Here is a 14,450-nt window from a genome sequence, read left to right as displayed (position 1 = left end):
CACATCACCTGGCGCAGGTGGTCCAGCTTTGGTCGCCATTCATAGAGGGAAGGGTTCCCAAAAGGCACCCAAAAAGAGATGAAGTTTGTTAAACCAAAGCTTATAGGTCCAGAAGGCAGTCGGACAACTGGTCATTTCCAGGGATGAACAGAGAGGGCGCCCTTCCCCAGAGGCACAAATGGCCAGGACGCAGGGGTGGGACAAGCCAGTAGGAAGCCCGCGGGGCTCTCACAGCGCAACCTGGTTGGACTTAAGGACCCTGGACAACAAACGTCAGGAGAGCTAGGAGGCTGGCTCTTCTGCGGGAGGTTATAGAGCGGATCACCTGGGCGCAATCGCCGCGTAGTTGAAGTTTCCCTAAAGTCTCAGTGGGGCTTTTCCTCCCGTGAGAAGCCCCATTCCTGAGTATCTAGTCCCGGAGGCTCCGCACCGCTTCCCCACGCCCCCTCTTTCTTCGCCCCAGCTCTGGGCGATCTCACTGCCGGGCACAGGGCCGCCTTTGCCTGCCTGCCCTGCAGCAGCAGGCCCGGGCGGCTGCGAGAGGGCGCAGGGGGCGGAGGCGCGGCAGGGGCGGGCTCTGCCGCCCGCCCCACCACCCCCTCCCCGCCCGGCTGCGGGGCCAGTGGCAGGAGCGCCGCGCACCGCCAGCCGCGGGGGGCGTGGGATGGGGGCGGCCGGGGAGGGGGGCGCCCACACTGACTAGAGCCAACCGCGCACTTCAAAAGGGTGTCGGTGCCGCGCTCCCCTCCCGCGGCCCGGGAACTTCAAAGCGGGCCGTGCTGCCCCGGCTGCCTCGCTCTGCTCTGGGGCCTCGCAGCCCCGGCGCGGCCGCCTGGTGGCGATGACCCGGGCGCTCTGCTCAGCGCTCCGCCAGGCTCTCCTGCTGCTCGCCGCGGCCGCCGAGCTCTCGGCAGGTACGGTGCTGGTTTCTCTCCCGACGCCCGCGAGGGTGGGAGCTGGGAGGAGGTCTGCGGGTGGGCACGGGGGTGGGGGACAGGGGGTGCTCCGAGCAAACTGACCTTCGGGGCGGACGGGGAAGCGCCAGTCGGATTGAGGGGGCGCGGGATAGGGTGCAGCGTGGGCACATGACGTCTGGCAGCCGTAGGGGTAGACAGGTGTGTTGGGGACGAAGCCGCCCGGAAGAGGGAAAAGGCAGCAGGGACGTGGGGGAATAAGTAGTAGGGGTGAGGTGGGTGACTAATTTGTGGGCAGTTTGCAGCGGAGAAAATAGGAGAGCGTTTGTGGGTGCGCGCATGGCTGGGAGCTGGGTTCACCCTGCAGGGACCTGGAGGGCAGCAGGTATGCGTCGGACGCGCTCTGTGCTAAGCCCCTGAGAGCTGCTCAAGGATGGTGGCATGGTGGTGGTGGGAGGTGGTGATTTAGTCTGAGTTTTAGGAGGCGGGGAATACCCCAAAAGCCGCAGATGCCAAGCTATGGAGGCGAGAGTGGGAGCTTAAATCTGTGTGGTTTGCAACGCACATTGCTTTCGAGGTACGATCTTTACTCAGAGTTCCTGGGGAAAAAAATTCTGGCAAGCGCCCCAGAGTTTATAACAGGTCTGTGCCTTGATAGGCTAAATAGAGCCCTCTACCCAATCTAGAAGCCAGACGTTTCTTTATAATGTTTACTAGAAAGTGGGGCAAATGCATCTTTGGTAAAATCATAATATGCTGTGACTAAAAGCCCTTTACCTCGAAAACTATTTTCATTACATTGTCCTGGATTATGCAGAGGAGGAGCAGATTCTTTGCTAACTCATTCTTTAAAAATTTCTATCATACATTGAAGACATTTGCACATAAAAATCTGGTGTTTTCCCATAGAGCTGTGTTTTGTCCGAAGCTGATTTTGATGCATTTTGTTTTCCCAGATGACAATCTGTTTGACATTAATAGCTATATTAATGGTGGGTCGTTTTCCTCTTAGTGACATGTGCAAGAGAATGATTTGAATGATGTGATTGCTGTCATGTACAGATTTCAGTGTTTCAGATGGCCTGAGAGAATCACTAAATACAATATTCAAATATAAATTTGATTATTGAAAAGGATTAATTGACAAAATCTGAGGATTAAAACATTCCAGTTATCTTTTAGGAAAACAGCCCAAGACTGTTAGAAAGATGATGGGATAAAGTGAAATATTTGCATTTAGAGTTAATAAATTTATAAGTGGGAGAAAACCAACTATGGGAAAGTCTTTAAAAAATGGGTGAAAACTCTGCTAACTTGGGATACTGAAAGTGCTCTTGACAATTTAATAGAGTTTACAAAAAAAAAGTCTTCAAGGTATCACAGTTTTGATGGGGTGAAACTGCCTCTGGAGGCTGTCTGTACAACTCTTTTTATTTGGAGGAGCTGATAACTTGGCTGCACACATTTTTACAAAACAGATTCAATTTTTTAAAAATGTAGCTTCAAGGGTATATTTTGTTGTATACCCAGAATCTTTAGAAAATTTCAGAGACCTTGAGCATAGCAACATGCCTCATGTTCTTGAAAAGGCATGGAAACTTTTGACATTGAAATATGCAAAAAATAAAAAAAGATAATCCATTCAAAGTCGCTCACTTAAAATTTGAAGTCTAAGAAAAATGCATGATATGGAATAATATAATAGAGACGTATTTATTGAAGTTGAACTTTTATGAAAAACTTTTCTATGTCAAGTGCAATCATTTTCAAACTCCTTAAGAAGTTTTTACCCCTCTGTGTCCCACGTTAACAATGTATATTGCTACTTATAGTATTTATTCTTAACTTTATATAAAACTCTGGCTATTTAGTAGAAAGATTCAAGGTAGTTTTGTTCTGCTTTTCACTTTTTCAGTTGGTTTTATGACATGGTTAGCCAACTGTATTTTTACCTGGTCACTTTTACAAATTATACTGTTAATCGTATTGGCCATTTATGACATGTACTTGCTGTTGTTGGAATGTTATATGAGAAGTTGTTCTTGATGTAATGACATAGTCAGTGAAACTGTGTGACAGAAGGCACCACCTTTCATCTGGATCTGCAGAGCAGGCCTACGACTTTAAATATCTGAACACATGATAAACCAGTAAACCTTTTTTACTTTGGCTGCTCATTCCCCACATTGTTGTCACCTTAGGGGTGTCCATTGCTCCTTTTTGAGAATCTCAGAAGATAACAGCTGGTAGAGACTTAGAAAAACTATTTATTGGTCTGGACTGGAATTAAAAAAATCAGGCTGCCCGGGTGCAGTGGCTCACGCCTCTAATCCCAGTACTTTGGGAGGCCGAGGTGTGAGGATTGCTTGAGGCCAGCAAGTTCAAGACCAGCTCAGGCAACAGTGAGATGCCATCTCTACAAAAAATTTAAAAACAATTAGCCAGTTCTGGTGGCACACACCTGTAGTCCTAGCTACTTGGGAGGCTGAGACAGAATTGCTTGAGACCAGGAGTTCAAGATTGCAGTGAGCCATGATCGCACCACTGCACTCCAGCCTGGGTGACACAGTGAGGCACCGTCTCTAAAAACAAGAGAAATGAAAAACTCAGGCTCCTCTGAGTTGCTCTGGTTATGTAGGTTCTGGATGCCTTGATGTTTGATAAGAGAGACCTGACATGGCTTCACAATATTCACCATGTGTACCCAAAAAAGAAGTGGCAGAAAATGTCCTGGAGTTCTCTACTTTGAAGCTGTGATTTGGATGTTACATAGATTTACATATTGTGCATTCTCTTCTAATTTCTTGAAACTCCTTTGTCCTCTGGTCCAGAAAGGATTATTAAGAGTCCAGAAAGCCCTATGTTGTTACTCCAAAAATGGAATAAATATTTCCTTAATAACCAGGGTGAGAGTGGGGGTTTCAAGTAATGAAATTCTTCCCCCCACCCCCCTGCACCCCCCTGCACCCCCTCACCCCCACTGCAAACAATAGTTAGCAGTTTCCACTAAGAGTTTTCCACAGTGTTGCTGGAAGTGAAAGTGAAAGCTCAGGGCTGACTGAGTTTATAAATGCAAAAGATGTTGCCACCTTTGCCCTTCTTTAAGCATAGTCATTTATTGGTTGATTGACACAGATGTGGCAAGAGGCTCCCTGGTTCCAAGGAAGACATCTCTGGCCCAGGAGAAACTATGCTTAGAGATTTCCTCTGAATTGCTAAACTCATACAAAAAATAAAGGACTTTGAGGTGTGAAAGTGAGTAGCTAAGGATGATGCTACATTTTTGACCCAAGCAATGGAAGAATGGACCCTTAATTGGGGTGGGGCAGACTGCAGGAAAAGCTGGTCTGGGGAGAGAAGGGTTGGTGCTGACAGATCACAGGAGCTCAGTTTTGAATATGTTGAGTTCAAAATGCCTCTCAGATGCTGAAATGGAGATGTTAAGTAAGCAATTGGTTTTCTGGGTCTGAAGTTCAGGGGATAAATATGGACTGATGATAAAAAATTGAGAGCCAAGGGCATTTACTGATAACTTTTCAAAGACGCATTAAATAGAGCCACAGACTTAGCAAATAAGGCAGAGAATACCTTGTTAGATTGAATTTGAGATAAACAATGAATACCTCTTTAGTATAAGTGTGTCACAGGTATGACATGGAACACAAGTATATTAAAAATTAATTGCTGTTTAATTCCAATTTAACTGGGTGTTCTGTACTTTTATCTTGCAAACCAACATAAAAGAAGTCCTGTTGTGAGATAAACCATTCCTGATGCATGTATTTCTGGCTCTTTTATTAAAAAGAGAAGTGAAGACCTATTTTCTAGTCCTCAGCTCTAAAACCCTCGCCTGTTCTAGCTCCGTTATTGTCTTCATGTGCGTCTCCCAACGTGTCACTCCCAACTCTTTGCACAGGATATCTCTCTTCTGCGTGAACCTGAAAGGATACCTAGTTTTCTCCAATCCTACATGAGTATCTAGACATGAAAATATGGGTGAAAAAAACAAGAATAACTCTTGATTCCCTTGATTGTTGCATGAAAGCAGTTGGTTTTTCCCAAGTTTGCTGTATTTTGGAAGTGGTTATTTTCAGATGCGGTTTTGGAGTAGTTTCCTTTTGAATACACTTTCATGTTTCTCTTTTGGGGAAATGCTTTCAGGCAGTAGCCAAGACCCACTTTGTTGTACTTTTCTTGGCACTACTTGCATCTCTTGCCGTAAATAAGGTTAAGAGGAGAGGAGATTGGATAGAGGCAGGAATAAGGAGGCTGCTGAGCCCTGTAGGACCTGTTATTCTGATATAGTTTGAAGTTTTAGAGCATGTTCCTAAGAAAGCAATGACAAGATTTTGGGGAAGGGGCTTGGATACATAAATATCATCCTGAAGCTGTTTAGTTCCTGCTCTAGCTTAGTCTTGACCTACCAAATGATTAATGTTATCTTCAATTTGAGATCTGTAGTGTCCTATAAGTGGACAACTGCAGGCATGGATCATTAAAAAGCTCAGATTATGTTGACATATATATAAAGAGTTTATTTTAATAAATAATAGAACAAGAGAATTAATTTTCAAGTATAATTAGTAAACAGAACAAAACAAAGGAAAAATTCTAAGCATAAAGAGTGTGCTATGTATTATACCTTATCATTAAAAAAATTTAAATTATTTAAAAAAATTTTTGTGGGTGCATAGTAGATATATATATATGTATGGGGTACATGAGATGTTTTGATACAGGCATGCAGTGTGAAATAAGCACATCATGGAAAATGGGGTATCCATCCCCTCAAGCATTTTATCCTTTGAGTTACAAACAATCCAATTACATTCTTTATTTTAAGATATGTAATTATTACTGACTATAGTCACCCTATTGTGCTATCAAATGGTAGGACCTATTCATTCTTTCCATATTTTTGTACCCATTAACCATCCCCACCTCCCCCACCAACCCCCTACTACCCTTCCCAGCCTCTGCTAACCAGCTTTCTATTCTCTCTGACCATGAGTTTGATTTTTAGATCCCACAAATAAGTGAGAATATGTCATGTTTGTCTTTCTGTTCCTGGCTTATTTCAGTTAACATAATGATCTCCACTTCCATCCATGTTGTTGCAAATGACTGGATCTCATTCTTTTTTATGGCTGAATAGTACTCCATTGTGTATATATACCAGATTTTCATTATCCATTCGTCTGTTGATGGACACTTAGGTTGCTTCCTAATCTTAGCTATTGTAAATAGGGCTGCAACAAACATGGAAGTGCAGATCTCTTCCATATACTGATTTTCTTTCTTTTGGGTTATATCCATCAGTGGGATTGCTGGATCATATGGTAGCTCAAGTTTTAATTTTTTGAGGAACCTCCAAAGGGTTCTTCTTAGTGGTTGTACTAATTTACAATCCTACCAACAGTGTACAAGTGTTCGCTTTTTTCCACATCCTTGCCAGCATTCATTATTGCCTGTCTTCGGAATGTAAGCCATTTTAAATGGGGTGAGATGATATCATTGTAGTTTTTATTTGCATTTCTTTGGTGATCAGTGATGTTGAGCACCTTTTCATGTGCTGTTTGCCATTTGTATGTCATCTTTTGGGAAAAGGCTATTCAAATCTTTTGCCAATTTTTTATTGGATTATTAGATTTTTTTTCCCTACAGTGTTGTTTTAGCTCCTTATATATTCTGGATATTAATCCCTTGTGAAAGGGGTAGTTTGCAAATATTTTCTCTCATTCTGTGGATTGTCTTTTCACTTTGTTGATTGTATCCTTTACCATGCAGAATCTTTTTAACTTGATGTGATCCCATTTGTCCATGTTTGCTTTGGGCATCTGTGCTGGTGGGCTATTACTCAGGAAATCTTTGCACAAACTGATGTCCTGGAGATTTTCCCCAATGTTTTCTTGTAGTAGTTTCATAGTTTGAGGTCTTTAATTCATTTTGATTTGACTTTTTTTGTATATAGTAAGAGATAGGGGTCTAGTTACATTCTTCTGCATATGGATATCCAGTTTTCCCAGGACCATTTATTGAAGAGACTATCCTTTCCCCAGTGTATGTTCTTGGCACCTGTGTTAAAGATGAGTTCACTGTAGGTGTGTGGATTTGTTTCTGGGTTCTTTATTCTGTTGCATTGGTCTATGTGTCTGTTTTTATGTCAGTACCATGCTGTTTTGGTTACTGTAGCTCTGCAGTATAATTTGAAGTCAGATAATGGGATTCTTCCAGTTTTGTCCTTTTTTCCTTAGGATAGCTTTGGCTATTCTGGGTCTCTTGTGGTTCCATATAAATTTTAGGATTTTTTTTTCTATTTCTGTGAAGAACGTCATTAGTTATACCTTATAGTACCTTCTTGGTTTTCCATTGCTTTGGTCTTCTAAGTCTTATATTTTTCACAGTCAATAGGCAAAATCTCAAGATTTATCCTTACATTGTTGAAGAAATTGGGATAGTATGTTTAAGAAATTGAGATATGTTCATAAATGATACACAAATGACTCTTTTGCTAATGGGACCTAGGAATACCCAAACACTAGCTGCTGAGTCTTATCTTCAGTTAAGAGGTGACATATAGAAAAAGGAGGTGAAACAAGGCAAAGTAACTTTTTCTTATTACCTGGAGCTTTTGTCCCCAGTAGCATGGCAAACTTGAATACGCTCTTCTTTTCAACAACTAAATAGCCCAAGGATAAAGGTAGAGGAGCTGTGATAAACCCGAACCCTGGATCCTAACTCCAGGAAACCATTGAAAGGCTATTCAGTCCTGGCAAAATGAAGCCATAGAGGCTGTGGAGCAAGGGACCTCTATTTGCAATACCTCGCATTAGTCCAGGTCTCATGGAAACTGGCAGGAGTTCCAGGCAATAATTTCAGGGGCGACTGCTAGGTGAGGGAAAAAGTAGAAAGTCTGTGGAAAGAGGTGGCGGGATCTCTTCTACCAAGGAAGCAGGTTGTACCTTTCCCACACTTGCTGTGGAAAAGAAGGAAGACATAGCCATGACCATGAGCCCCTTGTTTTTCTTGTTCTTTGAAAGCTGGATCCCTAAAGCATGTGGGCCACTTGGTTCCCTGAAACCCGAACAATACAAATCACTACTCCTCCTACTTAGGGATCCAGTAAAAAGTAAAAGGATGGAGGAGGTGAGTGGGAGTATGAAACAGACAAGGAAGACCTTATTTCCATAGAAGCCAACACTTTGCTCCTTCTCAGGGGCTACCATTGCCTCATGATGTGCCCCTTGAATTCACTGCTCTGATTGGCCAGCCAGGCTAACACGGCTCTGCTGTGTCCTGATTCTTCACTTTTTTTCCTCTAGAATAGCTTCTACTTTCTGTTGTTCTCTTCTGTCTTTTAGACAGTAGGCATGCAAAGATACTGTTTCTTTGGAGCTGTTTTAAATTAATCTCAAGAATTCATGGGTGATTCACTAGGTATGACTCAAGAGCTTGGCTTATTATTATTTTTTTTAAAACAATTTAAATTTGCCAATGACTTAAACATCCCAAATTAGATCAATCCACTTTTTCATTAAACTTTTCACTTCAAGAAAATCATTAGGATGCTCCCATTTTGAAAGTGAAACACACATTTTCTCCCAATCTATTTTGTCGTTGTTATCTCATGGTTAATAAAAAGACAGGGATGGATGCTACATCTCTGCATATTGATTAAGCACCTTATACCTTTTTTTATGCAACTCGATAATTGACTGAAATAAAGACTCTATGATCAAAAACGGGACTAGAAAAAAAATCTAACTCATCAGGATATGGACATGTTCAAATAGCTAGAAGACCAGATTTTGAATGTTCTCAACATAAAGAAATGATAAACGTTTGAGGTGGTGGATATGCTAATTCTCCTGATGTGATCATTGGACACTGTATACATGTATCAAAACATCACATTGTATCCCATAAATATATACAATTATGTGTCAATTAAAAAATAATTAAAAACAACAAATATAAATTTTTTTTAATGCATACGTATCCAAGAGATGTTAATTCAGAAACTGGTAATCCGGATTACTACAGCTTAAAAAAACCAGATTGTTTTACAACAGAGCCAAAATATATTAAAGAGTATTAACTAATCACATCTCACAACTTTATCCGATGGCATTTTCCTGGCCTACTCCCCTGGAAGTGTATCTTTTTTTTCTCTATCATCTCCATTTTCGTTCTCCAAGAGTAAAAATTCTACTCTGTGGACATTTGCTTGCTCTGATAGTCATGGTGAGATTGTGTTCTCACTTAAATTCTACTTGCAATCTGTCATTTGTATTTCCAGAAAATAGACATTACACAAAATTTGACAGGTTGAATACAGAATAATTATATAATTAGCAGAAGATTCCTTATAGAATAATAAATGTATAACTGAATGAAACTCTTTGTGAAAATCTTTATTTCCTACAGCTACTCTTTAGCTATGTTCTATGAAAAGGCATTCCCTTTTGTAGAGAGAAGAAAGTTGACTTCGTTAAAACAACTGGACCCCTTTAGAAGTATAGAGAGTTATTGTGCCAAATCAAGATGATGTTCCCCAGAATGGCTTTTACTCAACTATGCTTTGGATATTGCCATTACCATGAAGTTTTTTTTTTGCCACATTTCCTTATTATCCTTTTAATATTTGTAAGATTTGTAGTGATGGCCCCTTTAATATTTCTGAAATAGGGAATTTGAATTTTCTCTCCTTTTACCATGATCAGTCTAGCCGGAGGTTTATCAATTTTATTGACTTCTTGCAAATAAATAGCTTTTGGTTTTATTTATTTTCTCTGTTTGTTTTCAGTTATTTTCTTCTCTTCATTATTTTCTTCATCCGCTTTCTTTAGGTTTAAGTTATTGCTTTTTATTCCAGGTTCTTTAGCAGGTACATTATATCAAGTGTTGGCAACATTTTCTCAAAGGGTCAGAGTTTATCCTATTTTAGGCTTGTGAAACAAATAGTTACTGTTGCATCCACTTAACTCTGCCTTTGTAGTATGAAAGCAGCCACGGACAATACATAAACAGATAGGTGTTGCTGCATTTCAATAAAACCTTATTTATAGCCAATAGGCCATAGTTTGCTGACCCACATTAAATAATTAATTGAAGACCTTTCTTCTCTTCTAATATACATATTTAACTTCTAAGTTTCCCTCTCAGCAACTGCTTCAGCTCATCCATAAATTGTGATATTGTGTTTTTATTTATACTGAGTTAAAAATCTTTACTAGTTTCCTTTGTAATTTTTTGAAGCCGCCTGTGTGTTATTTGGATGTCTGTTATTTAACTGCCAAATATTTGAGTAATTTTCAGAGCTTTTTTTTTACAGAATTCTACTTTAAATCCATTTGGGATGAAATAACAGAATCTATATGATTTCATTTATTTTGAATTCATTTGTGTTTGTTTTATAGTCTGGCACATGTCTGACCTCGTGAATACTCCATATGTACTTGAAAATACTATGTATTCCACTTTGGATGAGTGGAGTGTTCTGTAAGTGTCATTTAGGTCAAGTTGCTAGACAGTATTATTGAAGTCTTTTCTATCTTTACTGATTCTCTGTCTTCTTGTTTCACCAGCTATTGAGAAAGGATTGTTGACATCTCTAATTTACTTGTGGATTTATGTATTCCCTTTTTTTGTTTTTTTCTAATTGTTGCTTCCTATATTTGAATATTTTGTTTTTGGGTACATACACAATTAGGATTATTATGTCCTCTTTATTCATACTTATGACTGGGAAAACTCCTACTTTATCCCTGGTAATATTTGTTATTATGACATGCTTATCTTTATTACTGGGAATATGCTTTGCCTTGAGGTCCACTCTGTTGATATTAATATAACTATCCCACCTTTCTTATGGTTAATATTTATATATCTACTTTTTTAAACTATTGATATAGTTACTCTGTTATTCCAGTTTTCTTGTGCTGAAAGTCTACATATTATAAATTTTCCATTCTCTTATGCTTAACTCATATATATCCTTACATTTAAATTGGGTTTCTTATAGAGAGAGCATATGTTTGGGTCCTGCTTTTTTAAATCCTGTCTTACATACTTGTCTTTTAACTGGAGCATTTACAACATACACATTTAATATATTTACCAATACGGTTGTATGTAATAAATCTGTCATCTTATTTTTATATATCCTCTTTCATTTCCCCTTCTTGCCTTCATTTGGTTAAATTGACTAAATATTAGCTTTATATATTATTTTCACTATTAGTTTCTAAGCTATGCCTCTTTATTTTTAGTGATTGTTCCAAAATTGATAATATTACCATAGCTTATTTAAGAAGCTTACCATCATATGCCTCCATTTCCCTCTCTTTGTCTTTTGTGCTATTAATCTCATATGTTTTACTTCTAAATATTTTGTAAACCTTGAAACTTATAGTTCTTATTTTGGCTTTACGTATTACCTTTAAAGAAATTTTAAAAATGAATATACTATTTTACATTTACCCACCTATTTATCACTTTTAGTACTCTTCATTACTTTGTATAAATCAAAGTTTATATCTGTTGTCATTTTCTTTCAACCTGAAGATCTTCCTTCAATTTTTGTAGTTCAGTTCTGATAGCAACACATTCTAATTAATTTTTGTTTAGGGAAAGTTTGATTTTGCTTTACTTTTCCTCCCAACTTTTATTTTTAAGCTTCAAATATACACTAGAATTAAAAGAATTTTAGTTATCACCCATATACTGACCAATTGGATTATACCATTATTGTTTTATTATATAATTTTGCCTTATCATATATATATCCATTTATCCATCCTTCTATCCATTAATATATGTTATCTTCTGATGCATCTCCAAGTAAATTACACATAGCAGTATATTTTCTTTGAAATACTTCAGCATGCATATTGTTACACAGAGTTCAACACTTTTCTTTTTGGATAAAATATTTATATGTAATGACATTCACAAGTCTTTTGTGTGTACTCATGAAATTTTGAGAAATACATTCACCTAATCTTTTTCAAGATATTAAAGATAAACATCATCACAGTGAGCTCCCTCATGTCTCTACCCAGTTATTCCTCAATGCGGTACTCCCAAAGGCATCTGCTGTTCTTTATTCCACCATAGATTAGTTTTGGCTGTTGGGTGTATTGTTTTGTAAATGCCAATTAGGTGAGGTTTATTGATAGTGTTGTTCTCATCATCTATATTTCTTACTGAGAGAAGTGTGCAGCTATACTTCTGTATTTGTCTGTTTCTCCCTTTAGTTCCATTAGTTTCTATTTTATATATTTTGAAATACTTAGGCACATACACATTTACAATTTCCATGCCTTCCTGATGCAATGACTATTTAATTAATATAAGGCGTCCCTCTTTATCTCAGTAATACTCTTTGTCTGGAAGTCTACTCTAATAGTAATATAACCATGCCAATTTTCTTATGTTTAGTATTTGCATGTATTTTTTCCCTTTCCTTTCCTTTCTATCAGTGTCTTTATAATGAAAGTGCATCCTTTGTACACAGCATATAGTTAGTTCTTCACTTTTACCTTTTAACACTCGGACAGTAATTAAGGTGTTTAGTCCATTAACAATTAGTATAGTAATTGGTAGCCTACCCTCTTGCTATTTATTTTTCTTTTTATTATTCTTCTGTTCCTCTTTTTTGGCCCTCTTTTTGACTAGTAATTTTTTTGAGTATTTCATTTTACTTTCTTTGTGGATTTCTTAACTCTCTCCCCTAATTATTATTTTTAACTGGTTGCTCTATGTTTAACTGTATTCTTTCTTAATGTTCCTTTTGAATCAATACTGTGTCATTTCACTCATTACTCTTCACACCTGACACTTCAATCTTCTTACTTCATGCTTCTCTCTTTACCCTGACACCTCCAGTTTTAGTATAAAGACCTTGTAATAGTAGGATTAAATTTACCAATAGTATAGTTATACTTACATCAACCAATAATTATGAGGAGATACTTAAGGAAAAACCCTACTCACAAGTGACAGAGCACTCAATAGAACCTGATTTAGATATGATGCATATTTTAAAACTATTAGGCAAGGAATTTAAAATAACTATGATTAAAAACTGTAGTGGAAAATGTGGAAAATATGCATGAACAGTTGTAGCATTTCAGTAGAAGGGTAGAGAGTGTAAGAAAATGTCAAAAGGAAATGCTAAATATGAAAAACAAATGAAGAATGCCTTTGGTGTGCTCATCAATTGACCTGACACAGCCAAAGAAAGAATCATAAATTTGAAGATGGATCACTAGAAATTACCTTATAATAGTGTACTTATACTTGTTTAAAGCCATTACACTAAAGAGGGAAGCGTCCAGAGGTAATAAAGAGGGAGGAGCAAAAAGACCCAACAGAGCATCCAAGAGGTATGGGGTAATATCAAGTAATATAAAATATGTGTAAATGGAATGCTAGAAGAAAACAGAGGGAGAATGGGACAAAAGAAATAGTTGAAGAGATATTGGTTAATAATTTCCAGATATAATGAAAGACATCAAACCACCAAGCACAGAAGCTCGGAGAGCCCAATCCAGACAAATTTCTCTCCTCCCAAACCCTACACCAATAGACCATATCCATCATATTCTAACTGATGACATTCAAAGATAAATAGAAAATCTTGAAGGCAGCTTGCATTAAAAAATACCTCTTACATAAAGAGGAACAAAGTTAAGAATTGCAGCAGACTTCTTAGCAGAAACTGCAAAACACGAACCAATGAAGGGACTTTATTTTTTTTAATTTTTAATTTTTTTACAAGAACAGTCGTATTGCAATAAAGTGACAACTTTTTTTTTTTTTTTTTTTTTTAATTGCTCATTCTTGGGTGTTTCTCGCAGAGGGGGATTTGGCAGGGTCACAGGACAATAGTGGAGGGAAGGTCAGCAGATAAACAAGTGAACAAAGTTCTCTGGTTTTCCTAGGCAGAGGACCCTGCGGCCTTCCGCAGTGTTTGTGTCCCTGGGTACTTGAGATTAGGGAGTGGTGATGACTCTTAACGAACATGCTGCCTTCAAGCATCTGTTTAACAAAGCACATCTTGCACCGCCCTTAATCCATTCAACCCTGAGTGGATACAGCACATGTTTCAGAGAGCACAGGGTTGGGGGTAAGGTCACAGATCAACAGGATCCCAAGGCAGAAGAATTTTTCTTAGTACAGAACAAAATGAAAAGTCTCCCATGTCTACCTCTTTCTACACAGACACAGCAACCATCCGATTTCTCAATCTTTTCCCCACCTTTCCCCCCTTTCTATTCCACAAAACCGCCATTGTCTTCATGGCCCGTTCTCAATGAGCTGTTGAGTACACCTCCCAGATGGGGTGGTGGCCGGGCAGAGGAGCTCCTCACTTCCCAGTAGGGGCGGCCGGGCAGAAGCGCCCCTCACCTCCCGGACGGGGCGGCTGGCCGGGCGGGGGGCTGACCCCCCCCACCTCCCTCCGGGACGGGGCGGCTGGCCGGGCGGGGGGCTGACCCCCCACCTCCCTCCCGGACAGGGCGGCTGGCCGGG

The 14,450-nt window shown here is 39.2% G+C and overlaps 1 protein-coding gene across 2 annotated transcripts in view; it reads left to right on the top strand.

Annotated features, from left to right (window-relative positions):
• The first annotated feature begins 208 nt into the window (after positions 1-208).
• ACVR1C (activin A receptor type 1C) overlaps positions 209-14,450 on the top strand; it is a 98,114-nt gene continuing 83,872 nt past the window's right edge. Inside the window, exon 1 of one of the 2 annotated variants that reach the window (XM_063595378.1) lies at positions 209-914. In XM_063595378.1, coding sequence (XP_063451448.1) covers positions 842-914 — 73 coding nt within the window. In that variant the 5' untranslated portion in view covers positions 209-841. The remainder of the gene's footprint in view (positions 915-14,450) is intronic. The other variant, XM_034954306.4, reaches the window with a different exon arrangement.

Source organism: Pan paniscus, chromosome 13, assembly GCF_029289425.2.
Source record: "Pan paniscus chromosome 13, NHGRI_mPanPan1-v2.0_pri, whole genome shotgun sequence".
Taxonomy (NCBI): Eukaryota; Metazoa; Chordata; class Mammalia; order Primates; family Hominidae; genus Pan; species Pan paniscus.
The sequence above is the reverse complement of the archived record's forward strand: the minus strand, read 5'-3'. Positions and strand labels throughout refer to the sequence as shown.